General features: G+C 37.1%; 4 protein-coding genes across 7 annotated transcripts; 1 reads left to right on the forward strand and 3 right to left on the reverse strand.

Annotated features, from left to right (window-relative positions):
* Nucleotides 1-770: 770 nt before the first annotated feature.
* On the forward strand, nt 771-8066 carry LOC111793683 (transcription factor bHLH117). Of its 4 annotated transcripts, XM_023675682.2 has the most exons (3): nt 771-1201; nt 1304-1698; nt 7928-8066. In XM_023675682.2, the coding sequence occupies exons 1-2, from the start codon at nt 773-775 to the stop codon at nt 1646-1648; spliced, it is 774 nt and encodes a 257-aa protein (XP_023531450.2). In that variant the 5' UTR covers nt 771-772; the 3' UTR covers nt 1649-1698; nt 7928-8066. The 4 variants fall into 4 exon arrangements, with proteins under 4 accessions (XP_023531450.2, XP_023531446.2, XP_023531448.2 ...); XM_023675678.2 differs by having other exon boundaries at nt 771-1698; XM_023675680.2 differs by having other exon boundaries at nt 771-1698; nt 7932-8063.
* LOC111793682 (STOREKEEPER protein) lies at nt 3472-5298 on the reverse strand. The gene has a single exon (XM_023675676.2). The coding sequence runs from the start codon at nt 4856-4858 to the stop codon at nt 3647-3649; it is 1212 nt and encodes a 403-aa protein (XP_023531444.2). The 5' UTR covers nt 4859-5298; the 3' UTR covers nt 3472-3646.
* On the reverse strand, nt 6258-9030 carry LOC111793681 (beta-amylase). The gene is made up of 8 exons (XM_023675675.2): nt 8649-9030; nt 8433-8504; nt 7947-8345; nt 7638-7802; nt 7300-7563; nt 7005-7214; nt 6648-6887; nt 6258-6567 (listed from the first exon to the last, which is right to left on the reverse strand). The coding sequence occupies exons 1-8, from the start codon at nt 8862-8864 to the stop codon at nt 6373-6375; spliced, it is 1761 nt and encodes a 586-aa protein (XP_023531443.2). The 5' UTR covers nt 8865-9030; the 3' UTR covers nt 6258-6372.
* Nucleotides 9031-13525: 4495 nt separating this feature from the next.
* Nucleotides 13526-14396, reverse strand: LOC111792939 (antimicrobial ginkbilobin-2-like protein). Its single transcript, XM_023674570.2, has one exon. The coding sequence runs from the start codon at nt 14388-14390 to the stop codon at nt 13635-13637; it is 756 nt and encodes a 251-aa protein (XP_023530338.2). The 5' UTR covers nt 14391-14396; the 3' UTR covers nt 13526-13634.
* Nucleotides 14397-18147: the final 3751 nt, after the last annotated feature.

Raw genomic sequence — 18147 nt, forward strand, 5'->3', positions numbered from 1 at the left:
GTCTTTTAAAGCAATGACATGACTTGTAGTAGGTGGAGTTTTTGTTGGTATGAACGAAGTTTAGCTTATCTTGTTAAGAACTGTGAGATCCTACGTTAGTTGGAGAGGGAAACAAAGTCTTTCCTTACAAGGGGAAATGATGAAATTTCACATTAGTTGGAGAATTGGAGAGGGAAACAAAGTATTCCTTGCAAGGGTGGGGAAATAATGAAATTTCACATTAGTTGGAGAGGGTTTTGTGTGAAACCTTCTCCTTAGCAGACATGTTTTAAAATCGTGAGGCTGATGGCAATACGTAACGGGCCAAAACGGAAAATTAGCATTATAAGTATTCGTTTAGTTGGGTTTTATAATTTCTATAATTTCTCGAAATTATGGTTGCCTTTTATATTAAAAAATAGATATAAAAATATTTTCATGGACGAATTATTAAATGAAATTTACAATTTAATATTTAAATTTTCACATCTAATAAGGAAAAATTATTAAGGCCAAAAATTGAATTAAAGTAAACTTAATAATATTCAGAAAGAAGTTAGTTTCCCAGTTCGATTATATGAAACGGCGGGAAGAAAACGACAAAAAAGCGTACCGGAAGAAGCTGTACAGTCCCCCCGCCACCTGCACCTGTCGGTTACATTCCTCCTTGTACGGCCCCAAGCACCGTCATCATTCCCTCTGTTTCCTTTTGTCTTCTTCTTCCTCACCATTACAAAATCATATATATATATCTGTATACACAATTCCTTGTTCTCTGGTCTTTTTAGGTCTCATGATGATGGAAAGTTTTGCTGGAGACGATGGTTCCACCAATGTCTGGGATGATCCTTGCTTCAACGCCATGTTTTCCGGCGTAAGTCTTCAGTCGTTTCTCGCCGGTGGTAATCAGAACCATTGTCCCTTGTTGTTGCCGTCTCTGTTCGGAGGAGGCTACATTTCCGATGCTCTTACTTTCCCCGATGCTTCAACGTCGTTGTACCCTCAGCCGAGCTCTAACTTCGTTGCTGAAAGTATTGAATCATCCGAGCCGATGAATGTGTATGAACAAACGGCGTTTGTTTTTCATGCTTCGACGTCGTTTCCTCACTTGCCGGACCTGCGTTCTTTGGGGCAATGTTCGTCGTCGTTTAACAAGCGTGCTCGAGTCGATTCTGTGTGGAATCCGTTGCAGATAGTGGAGCCGATGATGCGAGAGTGTGAGGTAAGTAGCTCCGCTGCTGTGTCTCCTAGTGTTCAAATTCCTCGCAGCGCATTAGCTCGACAGCGTCGGCAGAAATTGAGCGACAAGACGCGTTGCTTGCAGAAGCTACTGCCGTGGGACAAGAAGATGGATATCTCTACAATGCTTGAAGAAGCGTTTAAGTACGTCAAGTTCCTTCAGGCGCAACTCCTTGCTCTTCAATCCATGCCTTGCGAGTCGGCCATTTCTACTAATTCGAATCACCACATAAGCGGCGTGTTTGGTGGATTGGAGAGGCTGAGCAGAAACCAATTATTGCAAGTTTTGGTTAACTCGCCGGTCGCTCAGACGATGCTTTGTTCGCAGAGTTGTTGCGTTTTCTCGGCAGAACAGTTGGGGCTTATCCAGAAGATCGCAGAGAAAAGAGTTCTTCTGCAGCAGATCTCAACGTTCCGATACAAGCCCTAGGTTTCCGATCAATTTCCCCCGTTGTGTTGTTCAGCAAGGCGGCGCGTCGGGTACTACAATTTTATTTCTCTTTACGTGTTTCCATTTTGGGTCCTTACAAAGCATGATCCATTGTTTTTTCTTTATATAATTTTGCCAATTATTATGAAGATAGGTATCCGATCATTTTGCTCTGGTTTTTTCTTCGCACTGGTCTATAGGAACTTGCTTAAATCCTTGGTTTGCTTGATTTCATGCTTGGCTATGTTTAAGAACTGTTGAAACTGCAGAACTGTGAACTCATTTGAAAACAATAATCTGAGTGCAATCCCTACAAAAATTGTGTTAGATTATACATTGGGACTCTGGGTTCGCTAATAATGTGGAGTATCATCATAAATGGGGAATCCCAATAACCATTTGTACATCTAGTTTTGATCATGATGAAGCTTTATTATAGAGTGATTTGATCATATGATTGGGACAATTCAGTTTATAATGAACAATGAGCAATTCTGATCTTTTGAGAATCCCACGACTTAGAAGGCAATGTATGTACCAAAGCTTTCATTAAAGAAGATCCAAACCCACAAGCTAGGACTTCTCACAGCAATAATTAGGATTATATGTGGAGAAGAGGGGCTTGGTAAAAGCCTTGTGATGACAATGGTACACAAGTAATCTATCACATTTTTCTATGGAATGGAGATCAAGTGAGGACTATGCTAATGGTTGATCTAAAAAGTATATAGATCCAAAAGAAGATTAGAGAAGGCAAAAGGCAAATACCTATCATACACAAAACCGTGATTGCCTCTCGTAAGTTCTAATGCATGAACAAAAACTCCAGGTCTGAGATAAAATTGTTGAGGATTGTTGGGAGGGAGTCCCATGTTGGTTAACTATGTGAATGATCATGGGTTTATAAGGAATACATTTTCATTAGTACTAGGTTTCTGGGGGAAACCAAAAGTAAAGTCATGAGAGCCTATACTCAAAATGGACAATATCATACCATTGTGGAGGTCCGTGACTCCTACATAGCATCAGAGTCATGCCCTTAATTTAACCATGCTAATTGAACCTTCAAAGTGTCGAACAAAGAAGTTGTAATCCTTAAAGACTCGACTGGTGTTGTTCGACGCTCTAATCGAGGCTGTTCGAGGGCTCTATAGACCTTAGAAGAGGTTCTATGGTGTACTTTGTTAGCGGGGAGGATTGTTGAAGATGGTTGGGAGAGAGTTCCACATTTGCTACTGGTGTTGTTCGACGCTCTAATCGAGGCTGTTCGAGGGCTCTATAGACCTTAGAAGAGGTTCTATGGTGTACTTTGTTAGCGGGGAGGATTGTTGAAGATGGTTGGGAGAGAGTTCCACATTTGCTACTGGTGTTGTTCGACGCTCTAATCGAGGCTGTTCGAGGGCTCTATAGACCTTAGAAGAGGTTCTATGGTGTACTTTGTTAGCGGGGAGGATTGTTGAAGATGGTTGGGAGAGAGTTCCACATTTGCTAATTAAGGGAATGATTATGAATTTACAAGTAAGAAATACATCTCCATTGGTACGAGACTGACTTTCTGGGAAAACTAAGCAAAGTAATAGGGATTCTAACAAAAACTAAAAGCTTACTGATATTGAAGAAAGAGGGTAGAATAGAATATACAGAAGTAATCTCAGTATGCAGTGATCAAATATTAAATAATGAAATTCTATATCTCAAATACTATGAATATTCTCTAGGTGGTCATCAAAGAATGGAGGCTACTTTTCCATTCCATTGCTGTCAGTGAGCCAAAAACTAGGAATCAGAATGAACCAGACAAGCTGAAGAAATAAAGAGATGTATGTAAAAACACCCAAAAGGAATATCTTCTATTAAATATTAAAACTCAGAAAAATACAGTAGCAACTGTTCCTAGCCATTGTAGACAGGTATACTCCAAAATGCTCATAGTTCAAAGAATTTCAGAGCAGAAAAAAAATTTACTCAAGAAAGTAATTGTTACTACCTTGATTAGCTTTAGCTAGCTGCTCTCCTTGCCTTCCCCATTGAATCCAATATTAGTTTACATTGTTCCCTAACTAATTCAACCTTCTTCAGATACAATTCCACTTCACTCTCTCCCAATTTCCTCCACTTTTCATCCAATTCTTTTGCCTTTTCACTGCCAATTGATGGCATTCTTTCTCTTAGAAGCCGCATTAACCCTTCTGAACAGAACTTATCATTCTCCACCATGATCGAAGCTTTCAGCCATGGAAATTCAGATAGAAACTCCTCTGGCAATATCTTACTCTCAACATTCAAAGCCTCTTTCTTTGCTGCTTCCATATCTACTCTCGGCGAGCTTATAGACACTGAATTGCTAGCTTTCACACTTTGTTTCCTTGGTTTCTTTTTCGCTTCATTGCCCCAGATTTTCTTTGACAGCACAAAGGATTTATGTTCATGTTGCTTCAAAAATACAGGGTCGTCCCCATTCCTTCCCTTCTCCGAGTTGTTTCTGTACTTCTTCTTCAACCTCCTGACTTTATCAATCAATTGATTCTTAGACACATCAACGCTTAGATTCTTCTTTATGAACTCAAGAAATTGGCTCATATCAGCATAAGGATCAGACCCCTTTGCCAATTGAAAATCAATCATGCCCTGTAATATAGAAATCTCATCATCCTCACTCCAAAGCCTGTTAATTCCAGACCCAGAAACTTTCTTTCCTTCTTCAATATCTTCGCCATTGATTACCCTCTTGATCTTCTTCTTGTTCAACTCATTCCCATGAAAGTTATTCTCAATCGGCCGCTTCGACCCGGAACCAACAGGCTTGACAATAGCACAATCAATACTCGATTTGTGAGAACCCTTCTTAGGTTTAGAAGACCCAAAAGCCGATTTTCTAAGAATCGATTTGATGGTGAAAGCAGAAGCACTAGGGGAGGATTGAGTTTTCTCAGAATCGGAATCTGAAACGAAGCCAAAATCTTTTTCAGGAGATTTTTCACATTTAGATACGATAGGAGAAGGGATTGCATGTTCTTCGTCTTCCTCTTCTTCTTCATCTTCCTCGTCTTCTTCATCTTCATAGGTTTGTTCTTCGTTTTCATCCTCAGAGTTCTGCATTAGATTATTGATTTCTGGATCTTCTCCAAGAGTTTCGAAACCAGATTCTTCTTCTGCATCAGAGACGGCATGAGCCGATGGTAGATCATCGATGAGCCGCTTTGGTGCCATTGGAATCGATTTGGAAAAAAAGGAAAAGTAAGAGGTCTGGTTTTGGGAAGAGCGGGCGTTAGAAATTTAATTTATAGTGTTGGAATAGGGTTTTTGATCTGTTGGAGTATCATGACGTGGCAGACAGTTATTGGTGGGACCCTTTTATTCCTAAAGAGACAAGGTTACGTGACAGGCAAGAATAGGACAAAATTTTCGCATTTATTCACGCACGTGAATAATAAAAATATTTCATATTATATTATAAATGGAACTTTATTGTTGCTAAAAAAATAAGCTGAATTAGCTGATTAAAATTTTAAAATAAATAAGTAAACTAAATAACTAAAATTCTTTAAAAATAAGTAATTAACAGGAGAGAGAAACGGGAGAAAAAAGAACTCTCTTTTTATTAGTTAAAACATTTATAAAATTCTCGAAAATAAATTGAAAAATAAAAGAAAATATATAAATAGTTAAAAGTCTATGAATTGTTATTTTATTTTCTTTTCTTAAAAGATTATTCAAATTGTTATTAGTATCCGTGCCTTCTAGAAATTAATAAATTAAATGTAATACTGAATTATATGTTCTGTTGCCACTGTTACTATAATAAATTATCTGTGATTAGAAATCCTCCTAAGAAACCTAAATATGATCATAAAATATAAACAACTTTTTGACTTTTAGTTTAAAGGACTTCAAACCATTGTTTATTTATTTTTGTTCAAGATTCTAACCATGTGGAAATCTTTTAGTGGATAGAATATTCTTGAATTTATTTTATTGGTTTGAAGTGATAATTTGGTACAACATGATATAACAAAGCACGTCAAAGTCAAAACTTTATTTATATGAAGGTGAAATCAAGCTCGTTTTTTCTGGTTCTAAGGAATTTAAGACATTCTCTTAAAATATTAAATAGTTTGTGTTTCTGCATGTGTAGGTGTGATAGATAACCGTCCCAGTTAGTGTTGAGATTTAAGGTTTTTCTTAATTATATTTCAATTATGAGTTTAAATATTTGTTATTTATTGTTGGACGAATAGTTTATTTGAAATAGGCTAAGCTAGTATAAGATGAAGTGTTGCTCTTGTATTGAGGAAAAATTTATTAGATAATGAACTATTGGTTATAAGCCGTAATGAATCAACAATTCCAAGTGTTTCTCTTGTATATTCTTAATAAACCGGTGTTTATATGTAGATGTAGGAGAATATGTTTGGGAAGTAAACAACTTCTTTGACATTTGTTCGTCTACAAAGAATTCTCGAAGTTATAAGCTTCGACTTCAAATTATTATTGTTGCTTTTATTATTTTGAAGTTCTCAAGTCCTGAAGTTGTTAGATCTAGAATAATTTAATTCTCTCCCTAGAATACTAGTTCAATTTAATAGGATGTTGATGTAGATTCTGGTGATTATTACTTAAAAATGGTTTCATATAAATTTTATACAATAGCAGGAGGAACAAATACATGATCTCTACAGTAAAGTTTGGTGCATCCCCATGGTCACTTCTGTTTGGTTCTTATTTCACTTAAATATGTATAGTATTCTATTAAAGACATCCACAAAAGGACCACCGATTGGAGTATCAGTTTCCTTATCCCATGGGAATGGCTCCAATGGATCCTTCGCTTCTAAAAGTGCTTCCATCGAAAATTTTTCTCTCGACTGTTTTAGTGGGACAACATCGCAGTTGTAGTCCTTTGGGTTGGGGCAGTAACCCTGCTAAGCACAAAAGACAACCCAGCTGAGTGCGAAAGCAGAAAGGAGGAATTTGATAGCTTTTTGGAATAATTCTTTACCTGATCAGCATGCATTTTCATTACAAAGCTCTTGAATATATTGAAATTTCTTTGCTGCAGGAGTTTGTCACAAAGTCGAAGGTATGTCACTCCAAACATCTTATGCTTCGGTTGACCCTCTTTGTTGATTCCATTTGGTCTAGCATTCAAAAGAATTTGATTGTAAGCTGCGTGGTCATACCTTGGTAGTGCATTCTCTCCTGCTACTACAATGCCTTCTCTCCAACCTCCACTTAGAACCTGTTGGAGAAATTTGAATAAATTGTCACTTTGCTTTAAGAGCAACTTACTCAAATCATTCCTAGAATTTGGGATCAATTTCTTGATCTTTCTTGTATGAACTTGATTATACTTTACCTGCTGAACTAGTTCCTCAGGTCCACTTCTAGCTCTTGATATATGCTCATAATTCCTCATCTCTAGACATGTAAAATTCAAAATTGCATGGTGCCTTGATAGCATTCTTGCTATAGGTCGATATCCATCTCTAGTTTTCAAGTTGTAAAATCCTGATGTTAACTCTGCTGCGTGGTTTTCCGTATGATACCACCAGTGGATCCCAGCTACCTGTTTTTATGAGAAGACAGACAATTTCTTGTGCTTGTTTCTATAATGACAAAGATCTAGAAAAATATTTGCTTTGTAGACGTACTTTGGCTGCTAATTTAACTTTACAACCAACGAAAACCCGGTTTGCTTCTTCAAGGATCTGATCACCATGGCTCAATAACTTGTTGGAATACCATGTCAAGAAGAACTTCCCCTTGTCAGATTGGTAAGTCCCATTTGATCTGAAGAACTCTGTAGATTCAGGGATGTCATTGTAAGTTCCTGCATTATCTGGAAGTTCCCATTCAGGGTGTCCTGCAGTTGCTGCAGCCTCTTTGAATTCCCTTTTGAGATATTTGTCATAGCACTATAAAAGAAAAATAGTTGAAACCAAAACGCAGGGAAGTCTCCTTGAAAAAAATGCTCCATATCTAGTCTTACCTGGAATTCTCCAATACCAGGAAATACCCATCCCTGATTTTCTACATATGAAGGATACCTCAACTCCCCAGCAGGACCAAGTCCCACTTCAATGTCTATTATAAGACCATCTTCTAAATAATCCAACATGTTTTCTCTAAAGCTCTTCATGTAATCCCTGTATATCTGTGGAGATCCATCATGTGAAATTTTATAAAGAACGAAGTAAAATATGTGTCAGTACTAATTGATCTGATTACCGTGACAATTTTGAGTTTCTTTTTGTGTTAATGAATTTGTTTTTCTGTCAGGCAGTTGCAAGGAACTGACCTCCACAGCAGTTCGCCCATGAAAGAGAGGCTGGTTATCGACTCCGAGAGTGAGGTACTCCTGGTTCCTGGTTCCCGAGCGGTTTGTGTAAAAGATATGAGGATTTGAATCTCCAACTTTGAGAATCCAACTGGGGAGTGGAATATTGACAGAATCTCCCACATTCCCTCCACATTGGTGGAAAGACATTATAGTTTGAAGTTTCAGACCACATCCTTGAATTATCTTAAACAAGCTCCTATATGCAGTCCAATCATACTGATTTGGCCCTTTGGATTCTACAATCCCCCACCAAACATCAATCATTACGCCATCCACGCCTGCTTCTCGTAGTTGTTTGAGTTGTTTCGTTATCCCATCTCTGTCTTCCAGTTCATTATCAGTTGTAATAACTCCCAACTGGTGTTATGAAAATAAGAAGAATGATAAACTAAACTTGTTTGACTCTGATGAATGCGAGTATACTGGATTCTGTATGCAACTTACTGGAAGCATCACGTAAACTGGCACATAGTTCTGTATCAGCCTTTCATCGTAGTCAGGACTGCTTCTCGATGCCTGCACAAAAGAAAAGTTCCATGGAAAACTGCCAAGGTATTTTGTGACTCTCAATGTGTTGTTTTGAAGCTTTTGTTACGGCCTTCTATGTCACAAATTCAGGTACCTGATACAAGAAAGATTTACAGGCTGGAACGTAGTTACCTCGGGTTCTATTGTAGTCGCCTCGAACGCCGAAATCCGATGATTGATCCTTGATGCAATAGACCAACATGGGAGAGACCAGTTGAGTTCTAGCTTCTTTCCTTGCACTTTACATTTATATCTACCTTGAACATATCCACTGCATGGTACCATTGTCTCTATGATTCCACTATGCATTTGGCACACAACACTTGCCATGATTGTTTCTGAAGTCATTTCCTTCTATTGCTTACTAATACTATTAGAACAGATAGGAAGTGAGCGAACATGAATGCACACATAAAGCAGGTTAGGATAACGATTGAACTAGTGAAACACAATCCATACACGTTCTTCTCCATAACAGAAATGAAAATGTCTTGTAGTTTATTCATGTCCAAGTCCATGATTGTTAAAAGATGAGGAAGATGTGTTGCGCTTTGATGCTTTATTGGTTGTCCTCTTGTTGGGACTTGCACAAGCCAGGCAAGTCAGGCTCAGATTTTGATGCTTTGATAGTTACAGCTTGGAAGAATTCAAAATTGGACAAAATTATGATGGTTTAGTTTTTTAGTTTGTTAACAAAGTCGATGTCTTTGTAGGCCTATCTTAAAGTGAGGAAACGTAAAGTCACCTGACATAGAGCCACACCTTATTAATCTCTATCTTAAAGTGGAATGATGTGAGATCCTACATTGATCGGAGAGAAGAACGAGTGTCAGCGAGGACGTTTGAGAGTGGATTGTGAGATCCCACGTCGGTAGGAAGGAGAATGAAACATTATTAATAAGGGTATGGAAGCCTCTCCCACTGGTTTTTAAAATCTTGAGGAAAATCTCGAAAGGAAAGTCCAAGAAGGACAATATCTACGCTAGCGGTGAGCTTGGACCGTTACATATGGGGTATCAAAGCCAAACACTGGGCGGTGTACCAAAGAGGACGATGAGCCCCTCAAGGGGGTGGACGGCCCGGTGGGCCAATAAGGATGCTGAGCCCCTCAAGGGGTGGACACTGAGCGGTGTGCCAACAAGGACGCTGAACCCCTGAAGAGAGGAGAACGAAACAATGTTTGTAAGGGTTATGAAAATCTCTCAAACCCAAAAGAACAATATCTGTTGGTGGTGGGCTCGAGCGTACAAATGACTCTGGCAGAGCTTTCTCGAAGTCTAAACAAAATCCCTTTTCACTCTTTACCTCTAAAGTCTAAACAGAGCTTTCTCGAAGTCCAATCCCTCAGGCTTTTACCTTATATCATTGGTGCCCCACTCCACCTTAGGAGTATGGTCTTCAAGAGGATCTGATCCCATTCCAAGTTACAACTCAGTAAAAAGCCCAGTCCAGTTCCTCTCTCTTTCTCTCTCTCTCATCTTGCTCATCTTCTTCAACCGCCATGAGAAAAAGACGAAAAGGAACCAAATCTCAAATCTTTTTCTACTGAAGCAACGATCTCTGTGTTTTTTTTTTAAATCTGAGCTTTTGAAGTCTGGAAATAAAAAATGTGTTATGTGGGTAAAGCTACAAAGATCTTCATCTTCATTGTCACCGTTTTGGTGGTTCTTGGCCTTGTTCTAGCCTTTGGAGTCTTCCGCCACAGCCTCCAAAAACCCCACAAGTGCCTCGGAGATTCCTGTTTTTCTCCTCCAACCGCCTTCCCCAACCCCAATTCCGTCCCTTCCGGCAGCGCCGCCTCCAATCAGCCGCAGAACCCACCAAAACCACCGGATTCCAATCCTAACCCACCACCCCAAAATCGATTTCCGGCTTCTCCGCCTCTACCTGACGTTGCTTCTCCACCTCCGCCTGCTACCATCCCAACTCCCTTACCACCACCGCCCCCGCAATCCCAATCTCCGCCTCCTCCAGAAACCGCAGCGGCGGCGCCGTTAACTCCGCCCAGTCCAACATCGGTGAGTCCGGATCCAATGGATGCTCAGCTGCAATCCTCGATTCCTAAGGCCACTAAGAAGTTCTGAGATAGATTTATTAATTGATTTAGCTCATTTATAGCTTTCCTGATTTTTTTTCCCCTGAATTCTTAGATGGGTTTGTAGAGAATGGGAGTGACATGTAAATCGTTATAGATTTCGAGTCCAAGTTTCGACGGATTTTCAGTTCCATTTTACTGAATTTTCGCAGAAAAGCAGAGGAATCAGCGGTGATATTTTGTTCTCTTTTCTGTTCCCTTTTCTTAGTGTATCAGTTTCACATCTCATCATTGATCATTGTCGTCTACAGTGTTTACACCACTCCCAATGATATCATCGCTGTTATTTGTTTGGCCAAATTTCTCTTCAGCCATAAAACCAAAAATGTCGGTTTCGAACCTATGGCCTGTTCTAAGAAATTGAGTTGAGATGTTTAGTTGATGAGTTTCAATGGTCCAACTGAAAAGCTTACTGGGTGCTCTCTCTGCAATGTCTGAACTGAATGATTTTCAGACAAATTTGATGTCTTTGGTACAACAAAAACTTTAAACTTTCTTTTATCTAATGCTTGAAAAATCTATAAATTTTAATTAACTTAGTTTCATTTATCTTGATTGAGAGTGTATATTTTAACTGGTTAAAGTTATATTTGACTTTGCTGACGTCTTTTTAATTAATTTCTATGGTCTTAAAGTTGAATAGAAACAGAAAATGTTTGTCTAACCCCTTGCAATAGGTGGCCACAAAGACGTTTTGATAGTCATTGACCAAAGCTTATAAGGTATATGCCCTACAAGCTAAATGACAGAGGCTAAATTTGGAGGGTATAGTGTGGGGGAGGTACTCTGCCAACTGTACACAATAATAAGGTTGGAAATTTCTAAATTAGTGTTAGAGTTCACGTGGAGTATAACTGCCCAAACTCACCCCAGCAGATATTGTTATATTTAGGTTTTCTTTTTCGAGTTTTCTCTCAAGCTGTTAAAATATGTCTGTTAGCGATGGGTTTGGATTTTTACAAATGGTATAAGAGGCAAATACCGGTCGGTATGCCAGCAAGGATGCTGGCCCCCAAGGGGGTGGATTGTGAGATCTCATGTCGGTTGGAGAAGGGAACGAAACATTCCTTAAAAAGGTGCAGAAACCTGTTCCTAACCGACGCGTTTTAAAACTTTGAGAGAAAGCTCGGAAGAAAAAGTCCAAATGGGACAACATCTAGCGGTAGGCTTGGACTATTGTAATCAATGACAAGTGACTAGTGACCGAAATTTCTTTATTAGTTCGACAGTTGAATGATAGAAGACAATCAAGTGGGAATCGTGGTGTGTGGGATCGAAGTTGATCAAACTTCGACAAAAAAGTTATAACTCCCACCGACCACTCTTCCTCCAACTTCAGCTCCATTTGCACACCAATATGGAAGCTCAACAATGGCATCATCAAGTAAGTTCTTTACTTGGTCTATAAACGACGTTGGATCATCCACCTCTTGGACGTTCCTCAAGTTGAATCTAAACCCTCCATTTTGGTTCTTCCCAAAGAATTTGGCCGGAGTCGTACCATATGTTGGAGTCTTTCTTGTAACCGAATTGATGTTGGATCTCGTCCGGTGGTGAGATGTCCGTGTGACATAGAACTAGGCCATTGACTTGGTTTTGTCAACCTTCGCCCTTGTCGAGCTAAGGTCGAAGCTAGAGGATGGGACACTATTGGTCAAGTAGTTACAAGTTGGAAGTGTAGATGTTATTCATGGTGTCGCGTGTTGCTGTCGAAGCTTGACTTAGCCCATTAAACTACTTAGGAATATTTGTTTGGGTATTGGAATATTTCAATTGACAAAAATCATACCTCGTTTTTTAGGAAGACGTTGTTGTTGGATCACTTATCTAGTTGTGGTGATGCAGTTCTCGTAATCGGTGGGTGAAGCGTCACCACAGTATAGAGTCGACTTGTTGACTTGATTTTTACAAAAAAAAAGGTCTAACGAGTGTGTATAGCCAAATAATGGAGTTGAAATTGTTGACTTTAATAATTGATGTCTCCCGTAATGTCGAATAGGTGTCATTTTCATGAATTAATATGACCTCCATAATTTTCTAAGTTATGTTGGTGTTGATGGCAATCAAGTTCAAACCAAGTTGAGTCAACCTTCTAGAAGAAAATTAAAAAATATGGAGTATTCTTAATTTTTGTATTAACAAAAAATTGTTGAATGTAATCCCCCCAATATATAGATATCATTCAAAAATTATGGTTACGAGTCAAATCATACGACTTTCCATACAACCCAACAGCCAACAGACACGTGTCTGACCCCAAGCCCGAAGCATGTTGAGGTGAAGGCAATTAGGTGACGTAAAGGTCTCGTTTTACCTAATTGTCTCGACCTGCTTGCATTAATAACATCCCACTTGTTTGAAAAAATTATTCGATAAAACTACCACCACAATTTTAAAGTGCACGGTTGGATGTATAAGAGAGAAAATTGTAAGAGTATTTTGCTTATGTATCCAATATTTAGGTAACAAATATATTTTCTTTTATCTATATCCAACGATAAAACACTAGTCTCTAGTGACAAATCTTCCTCCATGGCCTTCTCGAATTTGACCAGACTTGGAGGCGGTGGCATGACCACACACTGCCGTACGCGAGGATTCTACAACAGGATTCTTTGAAGAATCTCGGCATCCTCCGTCCCTTAGACCAACAAAGGGTAGTACATGAATATTCACCTGTTGTCCATCGACTACGCCTTTCGACCTGATCTTAGGCCCTAACTCACCCTCTATGGACGAACCTCGCGGAGGAACCCTTAAGTTTTCAAGGAATTGGATTCTAACCAATGTTTGATTTTGTACAAAAATAACATCATTTGTTGCAAGGGTTAGCCTCGATTCACTTGTTCATCAATTCAACTTTCTTTTCTAAACCTGCATTGTTAGACATATAAGAGAAACAGTTATACCGAGAACACAAAATATAGCTTAAACCAAACGACTTTCGAACTAATAACTCTCGTCGTCATTTCAATACAACGTTACAAACTATATAGTAACTTTATTCTTTCACAATACACCATTTAGTTTTGCTCATCAACAATAGGATAAAGTTCATATCTAAAATTACAGCTCCCTCCAACGACTCTTCCACCAATTCTACCATCACAACACCTCGAAAGCTCCCCAACAGCATCACTCAGACACTTCTTACAAGCAGCAACAGACAAATCCCTCGAACATTGAACCAAACCATACAACCTTTTCTTAATCCCCTCAATTTCCCTGTCTCCAACCACATAAAGCTTAGGAGTTCCTCCAACTTTCTCAACCAAATCCGACAGCAAACCCATAACTTCTTCATTAAAAACCGTCACATTACCCTCCACACTTTGAACATTCACCAAAGAAAACTTGTTCCTATTATCAATCCTCCCAAAGAATTGGGCGTTCGAGTATTTCAACAGACAATAATCGAACCATATCGCAGCTCCTTTGCTTAGCGGGCATCGAACTTTTAGCTCGTCGGCGCCCGTGACGATGCAATTCTTGCAATCAGCAGGCGACACGTCGCCGCGGCAGAGACCGAGCCCGTTGACTTGGGTTTGTGGGTCTTTGCCGATGGTGGCTTGGGCGTAGCCGGAAGGAGGGGCGTTGGAGGCTAATTGGGCGAAGGCTTGGTTCAAATTGGAAGCGTAGGAGCTGTTGGCTGTGTAGTTGTCGAAACTTATGCAAATATGATTCAGAAACGCACTGTCGGTTATAATGTCTTCGCCGAAGGCCGATGGGGAGAGGAGAAAGAGAGCGAAGAGGAAAATGGTTGATTTTGAAGGCCTCATCGCTTTGGACAAGGATGAGCTTAAATGGATTGGGTTTAGTTATATATATATATATATATAGATTGAATTTTCTTTGAATTAGTATATTAAAGAATTCGATGACCCAAAAATCCATCAACTCAATCTAAACTGTACAATTTGATTTGGATTATGAACTTATTTCAGTTGTTGATAGACGTGGTTGGCTAGTGATTTTGTAAACTAAAATTGGTTGACCCGAAACCATTCAAATTTATTTTTTAACCCTGGTTAAAAATAATTTTTAACTAATTTGATAGGTAATCTTTTTAGTTTTTTTTTTTTTTTTTTTTTTTTTTGTTTTTAATCAAACAAAAAAAATCACACATTTAGAAAAAGAAAATGAAAAGATTATTGGTGTAGTGGGTCAAATAATTGAGCCGAAATTTTTTACTTTCAATGAAATTGTTGACTTTGACTTAATTGTTGTCACAATATAATCCAAAGGTTTTTTTTTTTCTATAAGATAAATTAAGGGTAATAAAGAAAATTTTAAAAGAAGGGTATTTTTGGAATAATATATTATTTAAAATTAACTATTTTAATAATATTTTTTTTTGGTAGTATTATTGAAATTCTATAAAATTCATAAATATTTTACAAATAGAATAAAAGTTGACGAACAAAATATATATATATATATATATATATATATATATATATATATATTTAAGACGTCATTTAATCTTTAAATATGAAATAAAATCAAAATTAACGAACATATTCAACATTTTAAAATTCATCGAGATGTTAAAAATAAAATTGAAATTTTAAAAATTTATTAGACCAAGTTTAAACATAAATAAAATTTAAAATTTAACTTATTATAATTTTTTTAAAAAATTTAATGGTATTATAAAAATAAAATTAAAAAAACTCTAAAATTATGTTTATTCTTTTCAAAACTCCAATATTACCATAGAAAAAATATTAGAATATTTGACAAAAAAAAAAATAAATATTTCTTAAATATCCACCAAAATTTAAATATATTTTTCAAAATTCACTCTAGCAAAAACGATTATGAGTCACGTGTACATAATACGTGGACTAGGCACACCAATATTATACATTTCAATATGAACACGTCACCAGCATGTCACGTGACTCTACCATAAAAAATAATATAATTAATTAATGGAGGAGGGTGAGTAACGTGGCCAAAACATATTTTCCGTCTCTTTTTATCCTATCCATAAATAAATAAATAAAAGTCAGTGGGCCCCACATATTTGGATATTTGCAAATTGCCCCAAAAAGCCTCTTTTTGCAAAAACCTTTCATTTTTGGCCATACAAATTTCGAATATTAAACACCTAAAAAAAATTAATTGTTTTATTATTAAATTATTCAATTTTAAAATATCTAGTTGAATTAAAATATTTTATTTTCAATCTGAATTTTCACGTTTCCTGTCCCTTATTTAATATCCAATCATATAGTTGTTTTTTTCAAAAAATTAAAAATAATATTTCTGATAAATTATTTTATTTTAATTCCATATATATATATTTAACTTTAGTCTATATATTTTTAATATTAATAAAAAATAAATTTATTTTTTAAATCATTTTCATTAAATTTATAGTAAGCACGTAAAATTATTATTATTATTATTATTATTATTTTTGTCACATAATTCAAAATATACTCCAAAATAACAATAAATTAGTTTAAAGGTATATTAAAAATATTTAAAATAATAAAATTGAACAAATTCTAAATATAGAACTAAAATTGTATTTTCTAAAAATTAGTTAAATTTCAAATTCAATTTTAAAACTAAAAAAAAAAAAAGTTTAATTATGAAATTTTTAATTAAAATGTATTTAAAATTATAGAGGCTAAATTATAATTTTTTTTAAATGAAGGGTTAAACTAGTAATTTAACCAAAAATTTCTGAAAAAACCAATAAATAAATATTATATTTTAGTTTTAAAAAGAACCCTTCTTCCATTAAACCATGAAATCGAGAACTATATTTTGTTCGGAATTGGGCAACTTGTTATTTAATATTTATAAATAAATAAATAAATAAAATATATTTTTTTTTAATTTCCTTTTTTGTCCTTTTCTGAAGCCTTTCGATATATAAACAACAATTCATTACGCTCAAAGCCTTGCCTTGACAATCAAGCTTTTCTGATGTGCAAAGGAGTAGAGCAAGAAGCACCACCCCAACCCGCCGTCGAGCGGCGGCGGAGAATCGACAAGACGACGGCGGCGGGCGGGGGAGGCGAGCCAGTGGCGTGCGAGCTCTGCGGTTCGAGGGCGTCGATGTACTGCCAAGCCGACGAAGCGTATTTGTGCGGAAAGTGCGACAAGTCGGTTCATGGCGCTAATTTCTTAGCGCAGCGGCACGTGCGGTGCCTTCTGTGCAGCACGTGCCAGAGCCATACGCAGAGATATCTGTTGGGAGCTTCCATGGAAATGGAGATCCTGCTTCCTAGTATTGTGAGAGGTTTGGTGGAGAGGAATTACCGAAATTATCCCTGTCATCCACGTGATTTTGAGGACAATTTGGTAACTCGCTGCTTGTTTCTTTGATTTCCTCGTCTCGAGATTTCAGCTTCGTTATTGTTATTATTATTATTATTGTTATTAACGCACGGTCGACTTCAAATGATATAAAAATGTTTAAACGGAGAGAAAATCATGAATGAAGTCTGAATTAAGGTTATATTTACGAAGATCGTGTTTCTCGTAATATTAAAATTTGAATTTTAAAAAATTATGTGAATAGAAATTATATATTTGAAAGCTTATATAAAATAAATAAATAAATATATATATATATATATATATATACACAGGAAATAGATGGCTCATATTGACCGATGGAGTAACAAATTCAAACTTCTAACCTCTTGGTCGATGATATGTCTACAACTGTAACAGCCTAAATTCATCATTAGCAGATATTGTCTTATTTAGCTCGTTACGTATTATCGTCAGTCTCACGATTTTAAAGCATGTCTACTAGGGAGAGGTTTCCACACCCTTGTAAAGAATGTTTCGTTCTCTCTCCAATTAATGCATGATCTTATAATCTACCCCATTTGGAGGTCTAGCGTTCTGACTAGCACACTGCCCCGTGTCTAGCTCTGATACCATTTGTAATAGCTCGAGGCCACCACTAGTAGATATTATCCGCTTTAGTCCGTTAGGTATCGCCGTTAGCTCCACGATTTTAAAACAAGTCTACTAGAGAGAAGTTTCTATACTCTTATAAGGAATGCTTCGTTCCTCTCTCCAACCGATATAGGATCTCACAACAAAACTATGTACACATTGGTATAAAAAATAGTTATGATCAATTCAATCATTATTCTCGTACCTTTTCTTTATCAACAAACACATCTCTTTAGTTTATACGAGATCAGCGTAGATTTGATCGGATTGATACCCTTTTTCATTTGGCTACTTAGCACCGATAATATAGGAATCCGTGCACTTAAAAAGAAGAATTTTGGGAAAGAAAGTTGATAGAGGAAGAAAAGGGTGAAGACTTGTTGAAGAAAAAGCAAAACAAAGCTTCTTCAATCACCTAAAGAACCACTTTGTGAGCAAAGAACAATACCAAACTTGATGGGATGTGCCAACAACTTCCGACCAAAGCTGACCGTCCAACGACCTTTCGGTTGGATTATTCGACTAAATAGAGCTACACTAAATTAAAGAAATCTAAGTTCGACTCAATCGTTCTTGTCTCGTCTTAAATCACTTTTAAGTTCTTGA

This window comes from Cucurbita pepo, chromosome 4 (assembly GCF_057944985.1).
Source record: "Cucurbita pepo subsp. pepo isolate OVF chromosome 4, ASM5794498v1, whole genome shotgun sequence".
In the NCBI taxonomy this organism is placed as follows: Eukaryota; Viridiplantae; Streptophyta; class Magnoliopsida; order Cucurbitales; family Cucurbitaceae; genus Cucurbita; species Cucurbita pepo.